Source organism: Oncorhynchus nerka, linkage group LG13 (assembly GCF_034236695.1).
Source record: "Oncorhynchus nerka isolate Pitt River linkage group LG13, Oner_Uvic_2.0, whole genome shotgun sequence".
NCBI lineage: Eukaryota > Metazoa > Chordata > Actinopteri > Salmoniformes > Salmonidae > Oncorhynchus > Oncorhynchus nerka.
The window spans coordinates 66,251,422-66,272,429 of NC_088408.1; the positions used below are offsets into that span (position 1 = coordinate 66,251,422).

General features: G+C 46.5%; 1 protein-coding gene across 1 annotated transcript; it reads left to right on the forward strand.

Moving 5' to 3' along the window:
* Window positions 1-411: 411 nt before the first annotated feature.
* LOC115139924 (myotubularin-related protein 3-like) lies at window positions 412-20,745 on the forward strand. Its single transcript, XM_029677808.2, is given in 21 exon segments — window positions 412-595; window positions 3,504-3,583; window positions 3,912-3,985; window positions 5,388-5,477; window positions 5,674-5,790; window positions 7,802-7,884; window positions 7,995-8,161; window positions 8,258-8,354; window positions 8,644-8,757; window positions 9,051-9,178; window positions 9,181-9,261; window positions 9,551-9,682; window positions 9,890-10,001; window positions 10,584-10,779; window positions 13,906-14,091; window positions 14,369-14,539; window positions 14,844-14,992; window positions 15,947-17,504; window positions 17,761-17,871; window positions 17,996-18,084; window positions 20,482-20,745. Coding segments are annotated over 19 exon segments (3,798 nt in total). The 5' UTR covers window positions 412-595; window positions 3,504-3,583; window positions 3,912-3,940; the 3' UTR covers window positions 20,654-20,745.
* Window positions 20,746-21,008: the final 263 nt, after the last annotated feature.

Genomic DNA, 21,008 nt, shown 5'->3' on the forward strand with positions numbered 1-21,008 from the left:
TTGTCATTTTTGGTTGAAAAGGTAAAAGGTCAGTGGTGAAACGGCAAATCGAGTAAGAACATTTTGTCAATGTCCAACTTGTAAATCCGATTTGCAGGATCGTTCTGGGGAAATTTCCCACTGGGAACATAGGAGCTTTCGATAACTCCGATAGCACGTGAACGCTGCAATAAGACAAGGAAAATGGGTTATGGCTGGTTTTCTACATTCTCTCTGGTAGTATAAGGCATACTATCAATGTATGTAAAGTTTAGGCATATGTAAACAAAGATCGTAGAATTAGGTTTAAAAACGTGTACATTTCCCTTGTATTTATTTATTTGTTTACATCCTCGCGTGGTTATTTTGCGTGTCCCACCCATATGCAAATAAACGTGATTACGTTGCGTCCACGTCGTGCAGAATATTGGGTTGAGGCAGACACTCTGAGGTTGAAGAATCGCGGCGATGGCGACTTGGCTCTTCTACCGGACGGATTGAAAGTGGCCTCGGATATGACTTGTAGGTATTTCTTAAAGTGTAGTTTATTGCAAAGCCGGTGCACGGATCTTAAATTGAATGATTTGGCATTTCCATTCTCATTGCTTTATACATGGTGAGTACGCCGGTTGTCTCCTTGCTTCGGTGTGTTTTGACAGAGGCCTCGGTTTTGGGGTCCGCCCTCCATCTCATAACAACAACAAAAACTGTTCCAGGCAGACAGAGAGCTATAGCTAGCAATTGCCAGTGCTGACTGAGTAGCTACGATGAGTAACTAACTGTAGGGGAAGACGAAGCAAAGCTGCTTTGTATCCAAACAGCAACACATCAAAATCATAAAGCGACCTATCATTATCAAAGCGTAACGTTAGTTAGCTGCTAGCTAGGTTACGTACGTATTGTTTCGATAGAATGTGTTTAACTAGGGCTTAGTTAGCTAACGCGTTAGCTAAGATAGAAAACTGGTGTAAACAGTTTGATACGTTAGGTATGATTGATCAGAGAAAAATATGGCAAATTGTTAACGTGAATTGGCTAACTAGTACTACAGACTAGTCTGGTAAAATGGTCCGTAGTAAATGTTTACCTAGGGCCGTGATGTGCGTCGACGATAGTGACTGACACTGACAGAATGGATATTCGGAGTTTAAAAAAACAGCTAGTTAGCTAATCGTACGTTTATGATTATTCTCGCGAACTAATGTTAATCTTGAGTTGGCTAGTTAGCTAGATAACTATCTAATTATGTTTGTTGAAATGGCTGTTTTTCGACAGCTCTTTCGCCTTATAGTTGAGGCCGTTAGCGAACGTTACATAGTTTGCACTAGCTAGCTAACATTATGCCAGGTGATCGTTTATATATTCCCATTGCCTTGCTAGCTAAAGCTCTGTAAAGAAAACAGTCAAGACAAAATGCTAACTTTCATCAACAACGTTATCTGGAAGTTTATGATTGGATTAATTATTACTAATACGTAACCTTTAGTACAAGTATTGGGATCTAGATCACTCGTGATTTACCCAGCTAAAGCCAGGCACAGGACATACTCTTAACTCTAAAATAAATACATTTTATTCGGCTGGATAGATATATTTTGATAATGAGGACTATGTGTCAGCATTACAGCTAGACCTATTTATGCACATGCAACTCCTCAACCTTCACTTCCCCCAATAACCTTACACAGATCCTGTCTCTCTTTCCTCATGATTTTGGTAATTTAGCAGACACTCTCATCCAGAGTGAGTGAGTGCAACCATTTTCATATTTGTTAGTACTGGTCCCCTGTGGGAATCCACAACCTTGGCGTTACAAGTGCCATGCTCTTAACAACTGAGCCACGCCGGACCTCATATCCTCTTCATGTCACAGAGAGTGGAAGTATTCACTTTGAGAGATGATGGTTTAAGCCTTTGGTTGAGTGCTGCAGGTTCAGATTAGATGCATAGAAGTCACATGACAGGACCAAGGGGCTTAGCCTGCCTTGTGTGACTCTGAACACAGAGCCAGACTGAGCAGAGGTCATGGGTCACGAGCCCGCTGAGGTAAACATGCTGATGTGTGTGTCTGCAGGCCAGTGTGTGTGACATAGATACGTTTTATCAGTCAGTGCCAGCAGGGAGGCGCAGGGTGCCTCTGGAGCATGCACTGCTACATAGCGCTCAGTAAAGTGACAGAATGACATCCCTTTAGGCTGAGCCTAGGTCTTCTCAATCTACACTGAACAAATATGTAAACGCAACATGTAAAGCGTTGGTTTCATGAGCTGAAATAAAATATCACATAAATCTTCCAGATGTACAAAAAGTTTATTCATCTCAAATGTTTTGCACAAATGTATTTACATTCCTGTTAGTGAGTGTTTTATTCTTTGTCAAGATAATCCATCCCTGACTGGGGCGGCAGGTAGCCTAGTGGTTAGAGCTTTGGACTAATTGGCCCGGGCATGGCTCCCCAGTGGCCGGGCCTGCCGGACCTAGGCCCACCCATGGCTGCGCCCCACCCAGTCATGTAAAATCCATAGATTAGGACCTAATTATTTTTTTTAAATTACAGCAAATTAATTAATTTCCTTATATGAACTCTAACTTGGAAAAATTGTAGAAATTCTTGCATGTTGTGTTTATATTTTTCTTCATTAAAAGTTGTTTCAGGTTCTACGCTTCAGAAAGGGCGCATTGGGTGCACTGGGAATTTTGTCTAGTCACTGCTAGACAGATCAAACTCAATGGCATGCTCCAGAGGGGGTGTGTGTGATCCTGAACCTGTCAATCAACTGTCTTCCCTTGATCAGGTTTCAGTCTGCAGGTTCTGACATTTACAAGCATTTTGTGGGCCTGCAGGTAGGTTGCATATCTTGAACAGAGATGAGACAATGAAGGTGCAATGTAAAATAATGTGAAATTAGCAGAGCTGGATTTCTGTTTCACAGCTGGTTCTGACACCATGCTCTTACAGTTGGTTTGTTGGTTCTGTGTTGGTTTGGGACCTTGTAGTATTTGACCTGGTCTTCAGCCAAGACCTACAGCACCATCTGGGAGAGTTTTTCAGTTTCTATTTCAAGTTAAAGATGACATGAACAGGTCTCTTGCAAAATATGTCTTCTTTTTTTTTTTAATTCACATTAACCAAATGCTTTATGACTAGACCTGAATATGAAATGTTTGGCAGTCTTATTTTTGTCATGCTCTGTGCATGAAATATAGCACAGTTTGTGTATTTTTAATTTAAAGAGTCTCACTGTAACATTGATGTTCGTGTTGATTGATGAGCATAGTAAACTGTGGCTAAAGTGTACTAGGTAAATTTCGTCTTTCCGTTCCCCAGATGTTTGTGGTGTCTCTCACCTACAAACATCTACTATAACCACAAGCACAGCTATGTTTACCAGGGAATGAAAGGGTCTATTGTAGATTGAATGTTCCAGTGAAAAGTAAGCAGTTTGCAATGTTTAGAAGAGTTAGCAAGTTAACCATTTTATTCATTCCTTAGAACTAATTTGATATTCTCTCTTTTCCTACAGAATTCAATGTCTTCAGTCTAAGTCACATTTTCACAACGGGATCATCAGGATAGCACCTCATCTGTTGCTAGTTCTCTTTGGTGAGTTGTAAAACCGGTGCACACCACAGTTCTCACTAGGCAATTTGTTGAGCTTCCTATCATTTTTAAGTGATGTTGAAAATAACATTCTGGTCTGTATGAAATGTTCCACACGTGACACAGAATGTCTGTTTGTGTGTCCTACCCTCAAAATCCAGCGACTGCGGGGTATTACTCTCATCCATGTGGTCACTGGAATAAGATGCACGTTAAATGAAAAGACTAGGTTCCAGTTTGTGGAGAAATCAAATGAGATTGTTCTGGTATTTAAGATGAAGTAGGAAAGCATTAACAGCACCTTTCTTTCCCTGTCTTCCACTGTTTACAGACTGAGATTTGGGGTCAAGTGAGGAAGGCATGTGTTCCTTGTCCAGTGACCCACACTCCTTCACAGGGGCCATGGTAAAGTGCATCCTGATCATGGTGTTTTCTGTCTACCAGTACAAAATAGCTGCTGTCTATATGTGTCTGCATAATCAGAACTCTCAATTGATTGTCAGCCTTTTTAATCAGCTGTGTTTACTGGTAGCCAGATGGTTGCATCAGACGCACTGTCAAAGTTTCACCCTGTCTGATGCCTCGGTAGTGAATCTTTTATTTAGACTGGAAGCCTTTGAGGGATATGGAGCAGTATTACACCCTGGTCAGTCATTAAAGAGCGTGTCTGGCGGTGTGTGTGTGTGACCGTATGTGTGTCTCTGACCGGGTGTATGTGTGTGTGTGTCTGCCAGGATTGACATTAAGAGTAGCCCTATAGCGCGGGGCAAGTTATTTGCCCGAAGGTCAAGTGCCTTTCAGACTTTACTGTCTGCCTGTGTCTGTTATGCGTTCCTGTGCTTGCCCCCTGGCTGGCCCCTGCAAAGTGTTACCCCAGCCGTGCAGGCGGGTCACTGTCAGCTTGGCTCCCAGACAGCGGTCAGTTGGTTGGTGGGGCTGAGGTAGCAGCCCCTGTCCTTTCTGTCATGTCTATGGACCACCCTAATCTCTCTTTGTCCCTGGCACTGGTGCCATCATGCTGTCACTGGACTCATAGACGATCCTAACCTAACCGCTCAGGGGCTTCAGGGTGCGGCTGACGAAACAGAGCACAGCCTTCTACTATAGCCCCCTGTTTGGTCCCTGAATAAAAAATAATTGAACTGATTCTGTGTTCATGCCACACATTCCCATCAAATAAACCCTCTGTGGGTTTCTAAGATATGCTGACCTTCTATTGGGCAGTAGGTATGCAACATCTAAGAGCTCCTCACTGTAACATGGAAGGGGGCAGACAGTTTGCAAATGGATAGCAGTTGAATGGATCTAGACACCCAAATTCAATTTGGGCCTTGATTGTTTTTAAACACACTTGGTTGTAAATAGATTACTTATGATATGTTCTACTTGGTGCAGTGTGCTCTGTAGCCGGTGTCTGTTTTCTGGCTCAGAACTGGATTGCACAGACCCGCTTTAGTGTCATGCCAGGCTGTCAGCCAGAGTTGAGGCACTCTTAGCAGTGGACTTGTGTGTGGAGAATTGAGAGATTGCACAGGGATGATTCAAGACAACACACTTATTGAGAGTTTGTTTTAGCATCAACACTCTATCTTCCTTTGGCTTCATCATTGGCTATTTGAAATCCTATTCAGTGAAGTTACTATTAGAGGTATGAAAACTGAGGTTAAATCTGGGAGTGGTTGGAGAATGGCTACAGTTGAAGGTGCTTGTAACCAGTGAATGGGGATAGTAGTGGACTATTGAGTTATTTTACAAGACACGGGTAATGATATTGCACATCATCAACTACACATTTTCTGATTGGCAGGAGGAGGAGGGGCAGGAGAGCATGGAATGTATCCAGGCCAATCAGATCTTCCCCAGGAAGCCCCCAGTCCTGGAGGAGGAGAGCCTGCAGGTGAGAACACTAGATGTCTGGGCTGGTTAGCACGATGACAAATCATGCCAGTTATCGCAAAGTCATTTCTATACGTGTGTCAAGTATGTGTAATGGTCATGTCTGCACATAGTTGTGTTTTTATATGGCACCTCCTTTTCAAGTGGTACGCTTCTGTGCCCTTTGATCTTTGATATCTTCCCTCCCATGGTGGCAGGTGCCCTTTCCCGAGCTGCATGGCGAGTTCACAGAGTACGTGGGTAGAGCGGAGGATGCCATCATCGCCATGTCCAGATACCGCCTCCACATCAAATTCAAAGAGTCCATCGTCAACGTAAGTACTGCTGACTAACTAAGTGAAGGCTAGGGAGTTGGAAAGCACACAGTTTAATTTCACAGTGTCTGAAGCAACTCTGCAGCTGGCCAGGACAGTGACACCCTATTGTCTCCAGTCTGTCTGTGTATGGAGACTTTTTAATGAATGGAGACTGCGTGCTGGGGCCAGTGACAGTATGCCACTACTGTTGTGGTGGCCAGGCAGACTGTCTGGAGAGGGCATTTAGATGGACTTGGTGATAGATAGTCATTGGCAGCGGTGCCGCGTGACTGTTCTTAGCAGGTCTGCTTTTGCACTCGGTCCTTTGCTTTTCTCTTTCCACTTGCCGTTGCCATGGTTGCGACAATCCCGTCAGTGATGCACAACACATTCACCCTCTTCCCCCTTTTGCCATGTTGGCTATATAGAGATTGTATTTGTCACCAATGTGTGGTGATTTCGAAATTAACATATCATTACGCTGTTTTTATAGTAAATTCCCTCCATTTTTCTAACAAATGACACTGCTTTACTTCCTCTCACCATCCTGACATGGTACTGTAATAGTACTGTAGTAATGGTACCATAGTAATAGTGCAATAGTACTAGTAATAATAGTACTATAGTAATAAACATCCTTGTTGTGCAGGTACTGCTCCTTTTGGATCAGCATGATACAGTGTATGTTATGCAAAACATGTAGGCCTATGTCACACACAATCTATTTGTGTTCCAGTCACATCCACACTAACAGTGTACTGATCTGCACTAGAATGTTCCAGCTCTTACCACGTAGCCGACCTATTTGGTTTTATGCCATTGTTGCAGTCAGTCAATCATGTGTTTTATATTATAGCGAACTGTCACTGTGTTCCATGCAACAGAGTGTGCGTTCTCTTCACACCCCTTTGGATAGGATGGTAAAGCGCTGGCGTCACATGGCTGTGGTTCATCGCTCACAAATCTGCCAGTGGGGGCGGGAGGCGCAAAGAATGGAGCGAGAGAACTCAGTGAGGCAGGCCGTTGATTTCATTGTGTGGCCCAGATTGGAGCTGTAGATTACAGAGCAGGAATTAAAACAGAGCTGTGGAATGTGAGACTAAGGAATCTGTGGACAGTCAACAGGCTCAACAGAGACACGGCTTTAATTCAGTTTCTCTTTTCTCCTGTTTTGAACTACAGAGTGAGAGTTGTGAGGTGTCAGTAAGTGCCTACCCAGCAGCCCCTGCATGCCCAGTGTGGTGCCCAGACTGGGCTGGATGACATCATGGCGACGTGTGTGTTAACCCGTTGCATGGCATTGGACTGTGTTGGAGTTGTGACACAGCATTAGCTTCACTCTCAGAGCCACTACAGAAAATAAAATGTGCTTTGGGTGAAACTTTTAGTAAAAGTATGCATTTTTCTTTATAGACTTCAAAATCTGCTCAAACATCTAGTTCAAAACATGAATGAATCAAATGTCGTTTTGACGGTAATTTGCCTAGATCAGATGAGGGTGTTTATTTGACAGTGTGAGGGAATTTACTGCACTAGGATCCAGCACTTTTACATAGTGAATCAGTACACGATGGAAGAACATCAAATCAGAAGGCGGTATTCGAGGAGATGTGAAAATGACACAACCTTCGCCTGGAAAATACAGTTTGACAACTAATGCCGCTGGCTTACGTTTGCAGCTGTAGGTGTGAAGGTGCAGCATGTGCTCAGATTGATTTCGTGGTGACAGCGGTGTAGCCTATAGCACTCCCGGCATGATCGGCATTATCACAGTTGACACGAAACACTAACCAGCCTACTAACTGGCTTTGAATTTAGACATTTCGTGGGTGTTGGTGCTGCACAAGCATGTGATTGTGAGTTCTGCTAACTTATTTTAGGATGGCCCATTGTTCCGATGTTGAGCACATCTAGGCCTAGACCCTGAAGCTAGCTTCTTTGTGTGAGCGGGGAGAAAAAATTCAGCCTGCTGGTTTGGAGTTTGTGTGACTCTGCTGTTCCTGTGTCTGTGTGCTTATTCTCTCACCAGGTCCCTCTGCAGCTCATAGAGACTGTGGAGTGTCGTGACATGTTCCAGCTCCATGTCACCTGCAAGGACTGTAAGGTCGTCAGGTAAGACCACTGAAACGATGCATGCGTGTTGCAAACGCTATTTTATTTCTCTCTCTCTCTCAAATAAACAATCTTGGTTTAGGTCTATGATTGTGTTGCTTGTCTACCAGGTGTCAGTTCTCTACATTGGAGCAGTGTCAGGTGTGGCTGAAGCGGCTGAGTGCTGCGGTCCGGCCCCCGTCTCTCCTGGAGGACCTCTTCTCCTTCGCCTTCCATGCCTGGTGTGTGGGCGTGTACGCCGGGGAGAAGGAGCAGCAGGGGGAGCTGTGCAGGCCAGGTACGCTGGCGGTGATACTGGTGTCCTCGGACCTCTACTCAATTGGTGACAGACATAAGTCCTCACGTGTCCTCTGTGTCCCTGTGTGCCCGTTAGGAGAGCATGTGACCTCCTGGTTCAAGAACGAGGTGGAGAGGATGGGCTTTGACACTCAAAACGCCTGGAGGATATCCGACATCAACAGCAAGTTCAGGTATGCGCAGCCAACCGCCTCCGCTAACAGCCTGCATCCTACAGGGCTGATCTGATTACCAGGCCGCCCAGGGTAGTGCCGTGATGACCGTCTACTGTCCCCCTGCTGCATACACTGCTCTGTGTGTGATACAAGGCTGGTTGTGCTGTTGTCCTCCACTGATAATCAGCCTCATGTAGATAAGGGCCTAGCCCGGGATTAGGTGTCTGGTGATAGGGGCTTATTAGAGGCATCACACAGCCTGTGCTCCTGCTCTAACCACTGTCCCTCTCTCCTCTGGCGTTGGCAGGCTATGCTCTAGCTATCCGCAGCAGCTCCTGGTGCCAGCCTGGATCACAGACAAGGAGCTGGAGAATGTGGCAGCCTTCCGCTCCTGGAAGAGATTCCCGGCTGTGGTGTTCAGGTGGGTCTGTCGGTCTTTGTAGTGAGTGAGGAAGAACGGGGTTGTCTGCGAATACAATGCAAAGCAAGGACAACTCCTTTCACCTTGAGGTTTGTTGCATGAGTAAGGGGGGGGGGGGTATTCTATCTTTGCAAAAGTCATTTTTGGGGTGGACCCAATCCTCTCACAGGAGACGGTGTTATTGACTCTGGAGGCCAAATGGATCAGTGTTGCTCCATGTTGTTTTTTCACACAGTGCTTTTTTTTCTCAGTTATTTGTCTTCTGACTGTCCCATGCCTCTCCTCTCCTCCAGGCACCAGAGCACGGGGGCTGTGATCGCCCGCTGCGGCCAGCCGGAGGTCAGCTGGTGGGGCTGGAGGAATGCAGACGACGAGCACCTGGTCCAGTCCATCGCCAAGGCCTGTGCTGTAGATGGCAGCTCCGTAAACACCTGGCCATCGGATCCTACACCAACGGAACCAATGAAATCAACGGCACCAATGACCTCGTCGACACAGACTTCGGTCAGTCCTTAACATGCACACGTACCTCCCACAGTGCTGAAGCAGCACCTTCCAATCGGTTTGTGTGGCTTTGCTGTGGACATTTGGTTAAGCGATGTGGCTTGTCTGGTAAAGTGAGGGGCCTTTGACTCGAACAGAGCAGACCACATAACTCAGTGCAGGTTCACTGTCATGTGGGGTGTTTTATGTTCAATCAGATTTATATCACATAAAAATAAATGTCATTTGATAATACTGACTGTTATAAGCTATGCAGAGATTTAATTTGTTGTCTCTCTTGGTTTGTCAGAATCGTCCCTGACGAACAGCTCGGAGGTGGAGACACTGGCCATCCAGCCACAAAAGCTGTTGATCCTGGATGCCAGGTCCTATGCAGCGGCTGTGGCCAACAGAGCCAAGGGAGGGGGCTGTGAATGCCCAGGTAAGACGGCTCATCTCTGAGCCAGTGGCTCCAGTAGACTGAGGTCGATGGTTTTGCACGGAAGCAGGTTATTGTCAACTTAATGCCAACAGAGCAACTGTCCTAACTCACTATCCGCACTATTTTCTGCACTAAAGTAGTTGTTTTGGTAGTAATGATGTGTTATTTAATCACAAACGGACTCTCACCATGTCCTACTCCATACAGAGTACTACCCCAACTGTGAGGTGGTGTTCATGGGCATGGCCAACATCCACTCCATCCGCAAGAGTTTCCAGTCCCTGCGTTTCCTCTGCACCCAGATGCCCGACCCGGCCAAGTGAGTTCTGCCCCTAGCACTGCAGTGGAGCTCCGTTAAGATTGGGCTCACAGTCCAAAATGTATTACACAAGCAGCAACTCCCTACCCCACTCCAGTTTGTTGTCATGGTGGCGGCGTAACTGTAGTAACTCCAGCTGTGTTTTGGCCTAGGCCACACATTTGGCTTTGGTTTAGGGAGAGCTGGCCCAGCCCCAAAGTAAACAATCTCTTTCCATCTGAACTCAGAGATTCCACCCGCCGTTTTGTAATTGAATCACAATGACTCCCTTGAAGCAAGAGCACACTGTTGAAACTACTCAGACAAGACAATGGCCAAAGTTTTTCATAACAGAATTCAGACATATTAAAGATGTATATTTTTCATTTGGGACAGCTTGAAAACACCCTGTTATGTTTTGTTTGTATAACAGCCTCTTTACTCATTACATTTGGAGCAGGTCCTTAGTTTGTCTTTATCTAAGATGGGGAGTGGTGTTTATAAGTCAGTGCTTAGTGCTTGGTGGGACTGAGTGTATGTGAGTGGTTTGTGTACACTACAGTGAAGCTGTGTATTCAGGAGATGATGCCATTCTCTCTGTAGCTGGCTGTCTGCTCTGGAGAGCACCAAGTGGCTGCAGCACCTGTCTCTGCTGCTGAAGGCGGCCCTGCTGGTGGTGAACGCTGTGGACCGCGACCACAGGCCCGTTTTGGTGCACTGCTCTGACGGATGGGACCGCACGCCCCAGATCGCCGCCCTGTCCAAGCTGCTGCTGGACCCATACTACCGCACCATTGAGGTAGGCTGGCTGGGGTGATCATTGGGCCCTGTTGCTTGATTTGAATAGGATCGTTTTAGGTTGATTTAATCATTTGACCAGCGGTCTGACGTCTTATCTCGCCACTAGTGATGAGATGGGTGTGCTGGATGCATGCTGCATCGGAGCTTCTCAAAGTCATCAGGGGGCGTGGTCGAAGGATGCGCACCTCATCTCTGCTGTCACATCCAACCTGGTTCCATATTTGCTTTTAATGATGAGAGCATTGAATCCAGTTTGACAGATATAAGCTGGTGAAGGGTACCATGAGTTTTACGGTGCGTTCAAGACAACTGGGAACTCTGTTAAATACGAGGTCTAATAATGGCGTCCGTGATCTTCAGGTTGGTAAGTTGGACCTCTTTCTAGAGGCCCGAGTTGGAATTCTGAGTTGGATGACCGGTCAAAACTATTTTTCCCAGTCGGAACTAGTTTTTTTTTTAAGACTTCCCAGTTGTTTTGAATGCTGCATTAATGCTCAGTGGGAGACTGCAGGGTATTCACTTTTGAGGCAGGAACCAAAACTCATCCGTAGCGACCAGTGAATGCATTCGGTCACATGACAGCTCAATCAGCTGTTGGATTTCACTTACCGGCATGTCAGCTGAGCCAGGATCACAGTCAAACGGATTGGGAAGTAGGTCCCAAAGTGCTCTTCCAAGCCTCTGTGGTGAGCAGTCACCACTCGTGTGAGGCACTTGGTGCTGTTTTTTGTTAGAAACATGCACAGCATGGTTGACTTTTGAAAGAATCTCCACCAATAAGAACTCTTTCCTCTGAATCGAGTGACTCATCTGTAGAATGTTTTTGTATTTCCCATGCATGCTTGCGTTCCGTTTGCCAAATATGTCTGTTACATAGGCAAGGAGACCGTCTTTTCATTACACAAAGTTAAGAAAGTCCTTTAAAAAAAAATATATATTTTTAAACATCTATTGTGAATGACAACAGTCCTTCTCTCAAAGCGAAAAGTCTTTGCAACTCTCCCCCTTGATAACCACTGAGCCTCTGTGTGAAATAGAACGTTGTCATGCTCTGATAGTTTTGCAAACAGGCGTCCGTGCAGTGGATATGTTTTGATGTTGTTTACAATCAAAGTTGCCTATTGCAGTGTATCTGAGGTCTGTGCTCAGCTCTTGCTGCTAGTTGCTCTCAGCGTATCATACAATGCGTCCATGTGGCAGAGGGAGACATTAATAACTAGAGGGCAGAGGCCTGCCTGCCTGCTGTCCCGCCATAGATGGAGCCGCATCTGTGCAAAGCCCACCATTCGATCCCATGGAAACTGCTTTTCGTCAATATACCCGCTCGGCACACTGAACATCCCCTGTGCCCTTTCATAGTCGGGAATTGTGAGACAGAACAATATGTGCTCGTGAATAGCATCCTGCGACATGTACAGTACCGGTCAAGTTTGGACACACCTACTCATTCAAGAGTTTTCTTTATTTTTACTATTTTCTACATTGTAGAATAATAGTGTAGACATCAAAACGATGAAATAACGAATATGGGAATCATATAGTAACCAAAAAAGTGTTACACAAATCAAAATATATTTTAAGTTCTTCAAAGTAGCCACCCTTTGATGACAGCTTTGCACACACTTGGCATTCTCTCAACCAGCTTCACCTGGAATGCTTTTTCCAACAGTCTTGAAGGAGTTCCCACATATGCTGAGCACTTGGTGGCTGCTTTTCCTTCACTTTGAGGTCCAACTCATCCCAAACCATCTCAATTGGGTTGAGGTCGGGTGATTGTGGAGGCTCAGTCATCTGATGCAGCATTCCATCACTCTCCTTCTTAGTCAAATAGCCCTTACACAGCCTGGAGGTGTGTTTTGGGTCATTGTCCTGTTGAAAAATAAATGATAGTTCCACTCTGCGCAAATCAGATGGGATTGCGTATCGCAGCAGAATGCTGTGGTAGCCATGCTGGTTAAGTGTGCCTTGAATTCTAAATAAACCATGGACCGTGTCACCAGCAAAGCAGCCCCACACCATCACACCTCTTCCTCCATGCTTCACGGTGGGAATCACACATGCTTAGATAATCCGTTCACCTAGTCTGCGTCTCACAAAGACACGGCGGTTAGAACCAAAAATCTAAAATTTGGACTCATCAGACCAAAGGACAGATTTCCCCCGGTTTAATGTCCATTGCTTGTGTTTCTTGGCCCAAGTAGGTCTCTTCTTCTTATTGGTGTCCTTCGGTATTGGTTTCTTTGCAGCAATTTGGCCATGAAGGCCTGCTTTCACGCAGTCTCCTCCGAATAGTTGATGTTGAGATGTGTATGTTACTCAGCAATTTCTGAGACTGGTAACTCTAATCAACTTATCATCTGCAGCAGAGTTAACTCTGAATCTTCCTTGGCAAGTTTCATCATAACGCTTGATGGTTTTTGTGACTGCACTTGAAACTTTCAAAGTTCTTAATTGTTTTGATTGACTGACCTTCATGTCTTAAGAGAAATGACAGTCAATCATTACTTTATCTTGTTTGAGCTATTTTTGCCATAATATGGACTTGGTCTTTTACCATAAGTTTATTTGGTTATGTCATGATTCCATATGTGTTAGCCATTCACCGTGGGAAACAGTGAAGTGCGGCCTTTTCCTATGATCTAAGGGCACTTTCTGGTTTAATTTTATTTTTAGATTTAGATTTTTAAGGTTAACCACATTACAAGGTTTTTGAGATACAAAGATGATGATATCTTTTTTTGTATATTAAAAACCATGCGCTGGCACACACCCAGAATAATAGTTTCTGTGGAGGTGCTGACACAGTGAAGGCACAGGGATGCCGAAACGTTGGTAAATAACCATGCAATTGCCTGGAGTTTATACATGGAGTCTGCAACTTTCTTTGTTTTGATATGTTTTATAGTCTTCTTTTTTTCTTTTGTAGGTAACATTTTTCTCACACAATTTTGGAAATTCTCCTGCGACTCCATTTTCATATCGAGCGACCCCACATAGTTTGCGAACCGCTGAATTAGACATAAACAGAGGCACATTTACGTGGCTGGCCGAAATGCATATTTGCCTGTATTGTCTTTATTTGAATTCAAATGCACCTCTAACTGTTGATATATGCTCTCTGCAGGGTTTCCAGGTGCTGGTGGAGACTGAGTGGCTGGACTTTGGTCATAAGTTTGCTGACCGCTGTGGCCACGGGGAGAATTCGGAGGATCTGAACGAGCGCTGCCCGGTGTTCCTGCAGTGGCTGGACTGTGTGCACCAGCTGCAAAGACAGTTCCCATGCTCCTTTGAGTTCAATGAGGCTTTTCTGGTGAGGAGACCTGAATAGAATGGAATCAAACTCACTTAGTCATTTAGAATCTGAGAATTGAGAGTTGGATGCAACTCAAATGTTTATATTTGGATTAGTGTGAATTACAGTCATTTATTGGAGTGAGTTACTGTTTTATATCTGTCTGTGAGACCGGGATCTGTAATTACCATGGAGAGTGCTGTAATATTTTAGGCTCAGAGATGCATAGAATTTTTACTTTAACTATCATGATCATACCTGGGATTTGAGCATGCCCCTACATGTGTGTGTGCAGGTGAAAATGGTGCAGCACTCCTACTCCTGTCTGTTTGGCACCTTCCTGTGCAACAGTGGGAAGGAGAGAGAGGACAGGCGCGTTCGGGAAAGGACTTGCTCCGTGTGGTCACTGCTGCGACCAGCCAACCGCATCTTGAGGAACATGCTCTACTCCTCCCACTCCGAGACTGTATGTCTGAGCTCTGTTTGCTCACCCCTTTCATATTGGAATATTCACTCCATGCCTCAGATACAATGGGGGGACTTTTAGGGAACACCCTGGAGTGCTATAACTTATATTAGTCTACTTAAACTGTTCACGGTCCTAAACATAAGCAATGTCATTTTATCTATTTAAAACTGTGTTTTTGTGGCCACTTAGTTGCCGTTGTACTTTCTTTTTGCCTTGCTTGCTCAAGTGTGAATATTGTTTTCTGTCACATGTATTTATTTACAAGCCCCTTCTATATCTAAAGTTGTGGCTGTTGTTGTAGGTGCTCCACCCTGTGTGTCACGTGCGTAACCTGTTGCTGTGGACGGCAGTATACCTGCCCAGCTCCTCCCCCACCACCCCCTCTGATGAGTCGTGTGCACCGTATCCTGTGGTGCCAGGTGCCAACACGGAAGACACACCCCTGGGCAGGTGAGCCTGCCACTCGGCCATTTCCTCCCTGATATAAGGTAGACCCAGGTTGAGATGCCCACAACATAACCTGCTCAGCTGGCCTAACTGCTTTTGACTCGCTCAATGATTTGTCTGGGAGATGCACCGAGTTTTGTCCTCTGCTTATTTTATCTCTCTTGATTTTTGTCAGTGTCAGTTAATCCTCTAAATTCTAAGCCCTGTCTAAACTGGGGGGGGGGTGTATTGTTTTAAGGTCATACCAAGGGTCATTTAGCTATTTGATTTAGAATTTTAAGACTCCTTTTTAAGGAATCAAAAAAATATTTGAAACATTGAATTTAGCGTTACTGCTATTAGCCAATAGAGACGCGTTGAAGAATAATAATAGTCATATTAGTTTTGTAGGCCAAACCTTTCGGACGCTACAGACGTTCTCGTGAGAAGACCGATTTTCGGGACGTCTCGTGATCTGTCAAACACTGCTCTAGCTCTGCCACCTTTCACAGCAGATGCGGAAGGGCGATATCGGCGGGCCCGCAGAAATTGTAGGCTAAGGGTTAAGGCTGTTTACAACATACCACAAAGTGTTTTGTTTTTGTGACCATTGTTATCGACGACAACTGTGGTGAGGACGTGGTTCAAAAACAATGCTGGATGCCTTCCATATTTTATTTTCTGTGCTAGCTTAACTGTCTAGTTTTCCCTTGATGATCGGCTCATGGGGATATCGCTTAATTATAATGCTAATCTTACATCTTCTCAATCACTTGAGCTATGCTTCGCTCCATATTTTTCCCATTTGTGGACATACTTGTCTTAATCCTGAACACACTGTAGTGATTAGTTGATTATATACCCAACCTCAGCTTCAATCATGAGGCCTCAAAGACACTGAGCCATTGTTTAGGGATGAAAGGCTGTTTTTTTCCCCCACATGCTAATCAACTCAATACCTCTTTCCTCCTTCGAAAGACGTCCGAAGACCCGCTCCTTCGATAACTTGCCCAGCGCCTGTGAGCTGGGGAGCTCGCTGGCCCCAAACCGGCGCTCCAGTGACCCGAGCCTGAATGAGAAGTGGCAGGACCACCGGCGCTCTCTGGAGCTCAACATTGCTGTGGGGCCCGACACAGGGGGAGCTCAGGAACAGGATGGGCGGGCTAACGGCCAGCCTATAGCAGCAGGGCCTCAGGCAGGCATGGACGACTCTGAGCTGGAGGACAGCCCTGAAGGCCAGCAGACTGAGCTGAGAGACGGAGCCTCCAAGGGGTCAGTAGTAGCAGGAGAAGCGATAGAGCTGTCCATTGAGCTAGCTGTGGCAGAGGGACAGATGGAGAACATTCTCCAGGAGGCAACGAAGGAGGAAGCTGGTGCTGAGGCTCAGCGAGAGGTTAACGCTACTGCTGCCGTGGCTCGATCTCCGATCGATGCTAATGGAACAGAGACTGAGAAAGAGGTCAAGGAAAGTGATGCTGAGACTGATAAACAAGCTAACACCAATGGGGCTGAGACTACTATAACTAATGGTCATCACCCAGGGAATGGCACAGATGAGCCTGAAGAGTCTGGTGTGTCTCCAGCCAGTCCCCCCCTACCCACCGATGTGTCCACGGATGTTCCAGAGGAGCAGGAGGCCCTAGAGAGGCGGGAGTCAGAGGAGCTGGTGGAGCAGGTTCTGGAGAACTGTACTGCCCAGGAGGAGCCAGAACACAACCCTACCCCCAGCACAGCCCAGCCAGCCCCCGCTGCCCCTAGAACTTTTACCAATGGCTTTGGAGAGAGGACACCAGAGGAGCCAGAGACAGCTGTGTATCTTCTCCCACTAGAGCCTGAGTCCAGCAGACACCACTCAGAGGCCCTGGTGCAGGCAGACAAGAGGTCTTCCCTCATGGAGAGTTCCACAGAGACTCTGACTGAAGAGGTCTGCAGCAGGCCAGAGGCCCCAGTGCAGGCACCCATCTGCCCAGGCCCCCAGCCCCGCACTGAAGGCAGGAGCCAACTTTCCTGTCTCAGGAGAGTGAACGGGGAGGCAGAGCCAGAGCAGGGGGCATCCAGGACTTTAAATGGAGGACACAAGCGGCCCTCTGTCAGTGCCTTCCAGTCTTTGAGTGCTGAGCCCAGCAGGGATGGTCTATGTAATGGCGAGAGCTCAGAGGGGGAGCCCTGTGGTGGCCCTCACTGGGCCAAGGTGAATGGGGAGCGGGCCCAACTGAGCCGCCAGGTCTCCCTGGCCTCCTGCAGCTCCCTGACCCTCCATCGCCGGGGCAGCTGCTCCCAGCACCGCTGCCTCCACACCTTACTGGGGCGCCGCGCCGCCACGCCCAGCCCCGAACAGCCGGCCCGCAGTCACCTGGACGACGACGGGCTGACGCTGCACATGGACACCATCCAGCAGCGGCTGAGGCAGATTGAGGCAGGCCACCAGATGGAGGTGGAGATGCTAAAGAAGCAGGTGCAGGAGCTGTGGAGCCGCCTGGAGAGCCATCACCACGCAGCGTCCCTCAGGATCAACGGAGACATCGGAGACGAAGTGGTAAGACCCAGGCTCGCCCTGCAGAGGGAGAACTTTTCAGTTAATTGCCGTAACAGAGTTGATTTGAGTCCGAATTTTCCCAAACTACTTGATCAGACTGACGACGCTGATGAGTTTTTTTGTTGTTTTTTTTTGTTATATTTGTGAGAAGTTTTGAGGATCTAGACATTTGAGAGGAGAACCACCTAATTATGACTATTTTTAGTAAGATGTGAAATTACAAAGATGCTGAGTTGTCTCATTCCCTCTCACTCAGACCTCAATGACAGACTCTGAGTGTAACCTGGACGCTAACTGCCTGTCGCGCTGCAGCACGGAGCTCTTCTCCGAGGCCAGCTGGGAGCAGGTGGATAAGAATGACACGGAGGTAAGCTGCCTGGCCGAATTGGATGATATACTAGGGGACGTGTATAAGGAGTGGAAGCTGAGTGATGGAGTATAGTGGCTGTAGAGATGCTAGCTGAGAACATCAATTTGGCTGCCTGTTGCAGGTGACCCGCTGGTACCCGGACCACTTGGCAGCTCAGTGCTACGGGTGTGAGAGTAGGTTCTGGCTCGCCACCAGGAAGCATCACTGCAGGTAACCAACCACAGGCTCTTATCCTTGCTATGGTTTTAACTAGGCCCTGGATGCCCTCAGACACACTGCTATCACATCTGAGCTAATGAGACTTGGCTAAGGAGACACTACCTCAGTTCAAGATTGTTGATTTCAGTTTGTTTTGAGTTTCATGCTTTTGTTCCATTTGGGTCTTTTTTGGTTTGCAGGTGTGATTTACCTTATTATGCCCGCAGGTGGCACTGATAAATGACAATGAAAGTTGTCATTCTATCATTACCGTTCTGTTATAGAAGATTTCGGGGTTTTTTCTTCATAGGTCAGATGAATGAATTTCATCTTTGGTTTTCTCATTTCCTCATTGCTATCCTTTACTTCCTGTTATGTGGGGGCAGCGTCAACATGTTGCCACTGCTATCCTTTACTTCCTGTTATGTGGGGACAGCGTCAACATGTTGCCACTGCTATCCTTTACTTCCTGTTATGTGGGGACAGCGTCAACATGTTGCCACTGCTATCCTTTACTTCCTGTTATGTGGGGGCAGCGTCAACATGTTGCCACTGCTATCCTTTACTTCCTGTTATGTGGGGGCAGCGTCAACATGTTGCCACTGCTATCCTTTACTTCCTGTTATGTGGGGGCAGCGTCAACATGTTGCCACTGCTATTTTGATGCCGCTCCAGATGCATTTCCACGCTGCTCCAAAAGCCGCATATCAATATGCTTTATCAGTGCTTTTGGCCTACTTGTTTAAAATCATCATTTGCTCATCCATAGTCGGCAAACTAGTTTCCCCCGCACCGTTTTTGTTCACACAATCCTCACAATGCCTCATCGTAGCCTGAATGGGTGCAGCTAAGTTGAGTGTTTTCTCTGTTAGGCAAACTGGAGCTGTGACAAGGTATTTTGGCTTTGAACCCAGCTGTAAACGTGACAATCTTATTGTAACACTGTGTAGGGATGATTGCAGACTTATATGGTGTAATTGAGTGATTATTTGAATGCGATCATTCAAATCAAGGCCATTCAAGACAGACCTTTTCATTCTCTGTGCTACTGGTGTTGTCAAGACGATGGTGAAGGAAAGTTTTTTTGAATCAGAGCCAAAATGGGAGTGGCCTATAACAAAGTGTAGAGTTTGTTAGGTATGGAATGGGGAAAGTAGGGGTTTTATCTGAGTGTGGTAGGGAGAAAAGTTGCCTGTCCTTGCAGTGCAGACTAGATGAGAGGGCTTGTGAGCCTGGTCTGAGCCAATCTCTGATGTTTGCAATTGTTCCATTCTCTACCCCCCCCCCCTTCCCCCCTCTCCTCCACAGTGACAGGGAGCATGTCCAAGAGGCCTGGTGAGATACTGCTCCGCTGTCCCCTCTCACCTACCTTCCCTCTAATCCTGCATCGCTCCACCTTTTTGGTTGACTTCATCCTAACCCACCCCCACCCCATACTGAATGGCTTTACCCCACTCGGTCTCATTGTTGGCAGTATTCTCTTCAAGAAGCTCAGATGGCTCTCACATGACTCTGATGGTCCGCTCATTTCTGGTCCCGTTGGACGGATGAGCATGAAGCTGAGAGTGGCAGGCAGATGTCTGAAAAGATTATTTAACAACACCTGTTTTTCGTGGCAGTGCAATGGGTGCATTTAGTGAGTGTGCTGTAGTGGAAGGTTGAGGATTTTAGTCCCTTCACCAATACTTCCACCTGGAAACGTCTAATCGGTGACCTAAGTGTTGAGCCGCTAGTCTAAGAAGGTACAGAACAGCAGGAGCATGGTACCCCTCCCCCCAATGGCACCTCATTATTCTGTACCTAGGCCTGTTCACTTCCTGCCACAGTGCTGCCCCCTGCATCTCTCCCCTCAGCATGCTACAGGAGTCTGCTGAGTGCTTTAAGACATGATGTGACCAGGCTGGATATAAATGTTGCAGGGGGATTTTAGTGTGTTTATATATACTCTCGGGACCACTTGGAAAGTAGAATTTCCCCTATGAAATGCAGCCAGTCAAGTGAATGCTGCCATTGTGGTGCGTGAGAGACCAGCATGTTCTTACTTGCGAAGTATATGCATGGTATGAGCTCTGCATTAGTTACCTTATGACTAGTTACTTGAAGATAATACATTTATTTGTATTTTATTGAATTATTATTAAGTTGAGCTGTGTGATTTGCTGACCTGCCAAACAATATTGATCCCTGATGTTAGACTGCCATTGCTCTGTACTGGTATCGATGAGGATACTGTTTCTTATCAGGGCCTCACTGTTACAAGTTATGATGGTTATAAAGATCAGGCACCTTTGATAAAAAGGGTCTTCCTCTTAAATGATGCTTGGGTTTTTGTCTCATACCTACTCACTGACTAAACAGCCCCTTTGTGAGTGAGGCTGAACCTGTGCTACCTCTGTCTCCACCCTGTAGGAACTGTGGGAATGTGTTCTGTGCCAGCTGCTGCGACCAGAAGATCCCTGTGCCAAGCCAGCAGCTGTTTGAGCCCACTCGTGTGTGTAAGACCTGCTATGGCAGCCTCCAGATCAATACAACTCCCAACCCCATGGAGCTGGAGGAACCAATCAGAGCCAGCTCCAACTAAGGACCTGGGAGGGGCGGGGCCTGCCTGCCAGCCAGCCAGCCAGCCACTGACACAGCCAGGCACACTGCTGAGAAGCCCAAGGAGCTGCAGAATGTCCTGTGTGTGTGTGTGTTGCAAAATATGGATTTTCATGTATATAGGCCTGCAATGCCGGATGTAGTGGAGAAGGTGAATTAGGTATTTTTTGTGAGATGCTAAGCACTTTGAATGGTGGTTATGCACAGGAATGAGTAAATGGGCAGACATATGGAGGGAGGGGGTGTGTGTGACAACAGACAGGACTGCTGGTAGTGTTGGTGGAGGGACTGCGATGGAGTGAGGATAGCCTGCCTGGTCCCACTGGCCGGGGGCACAA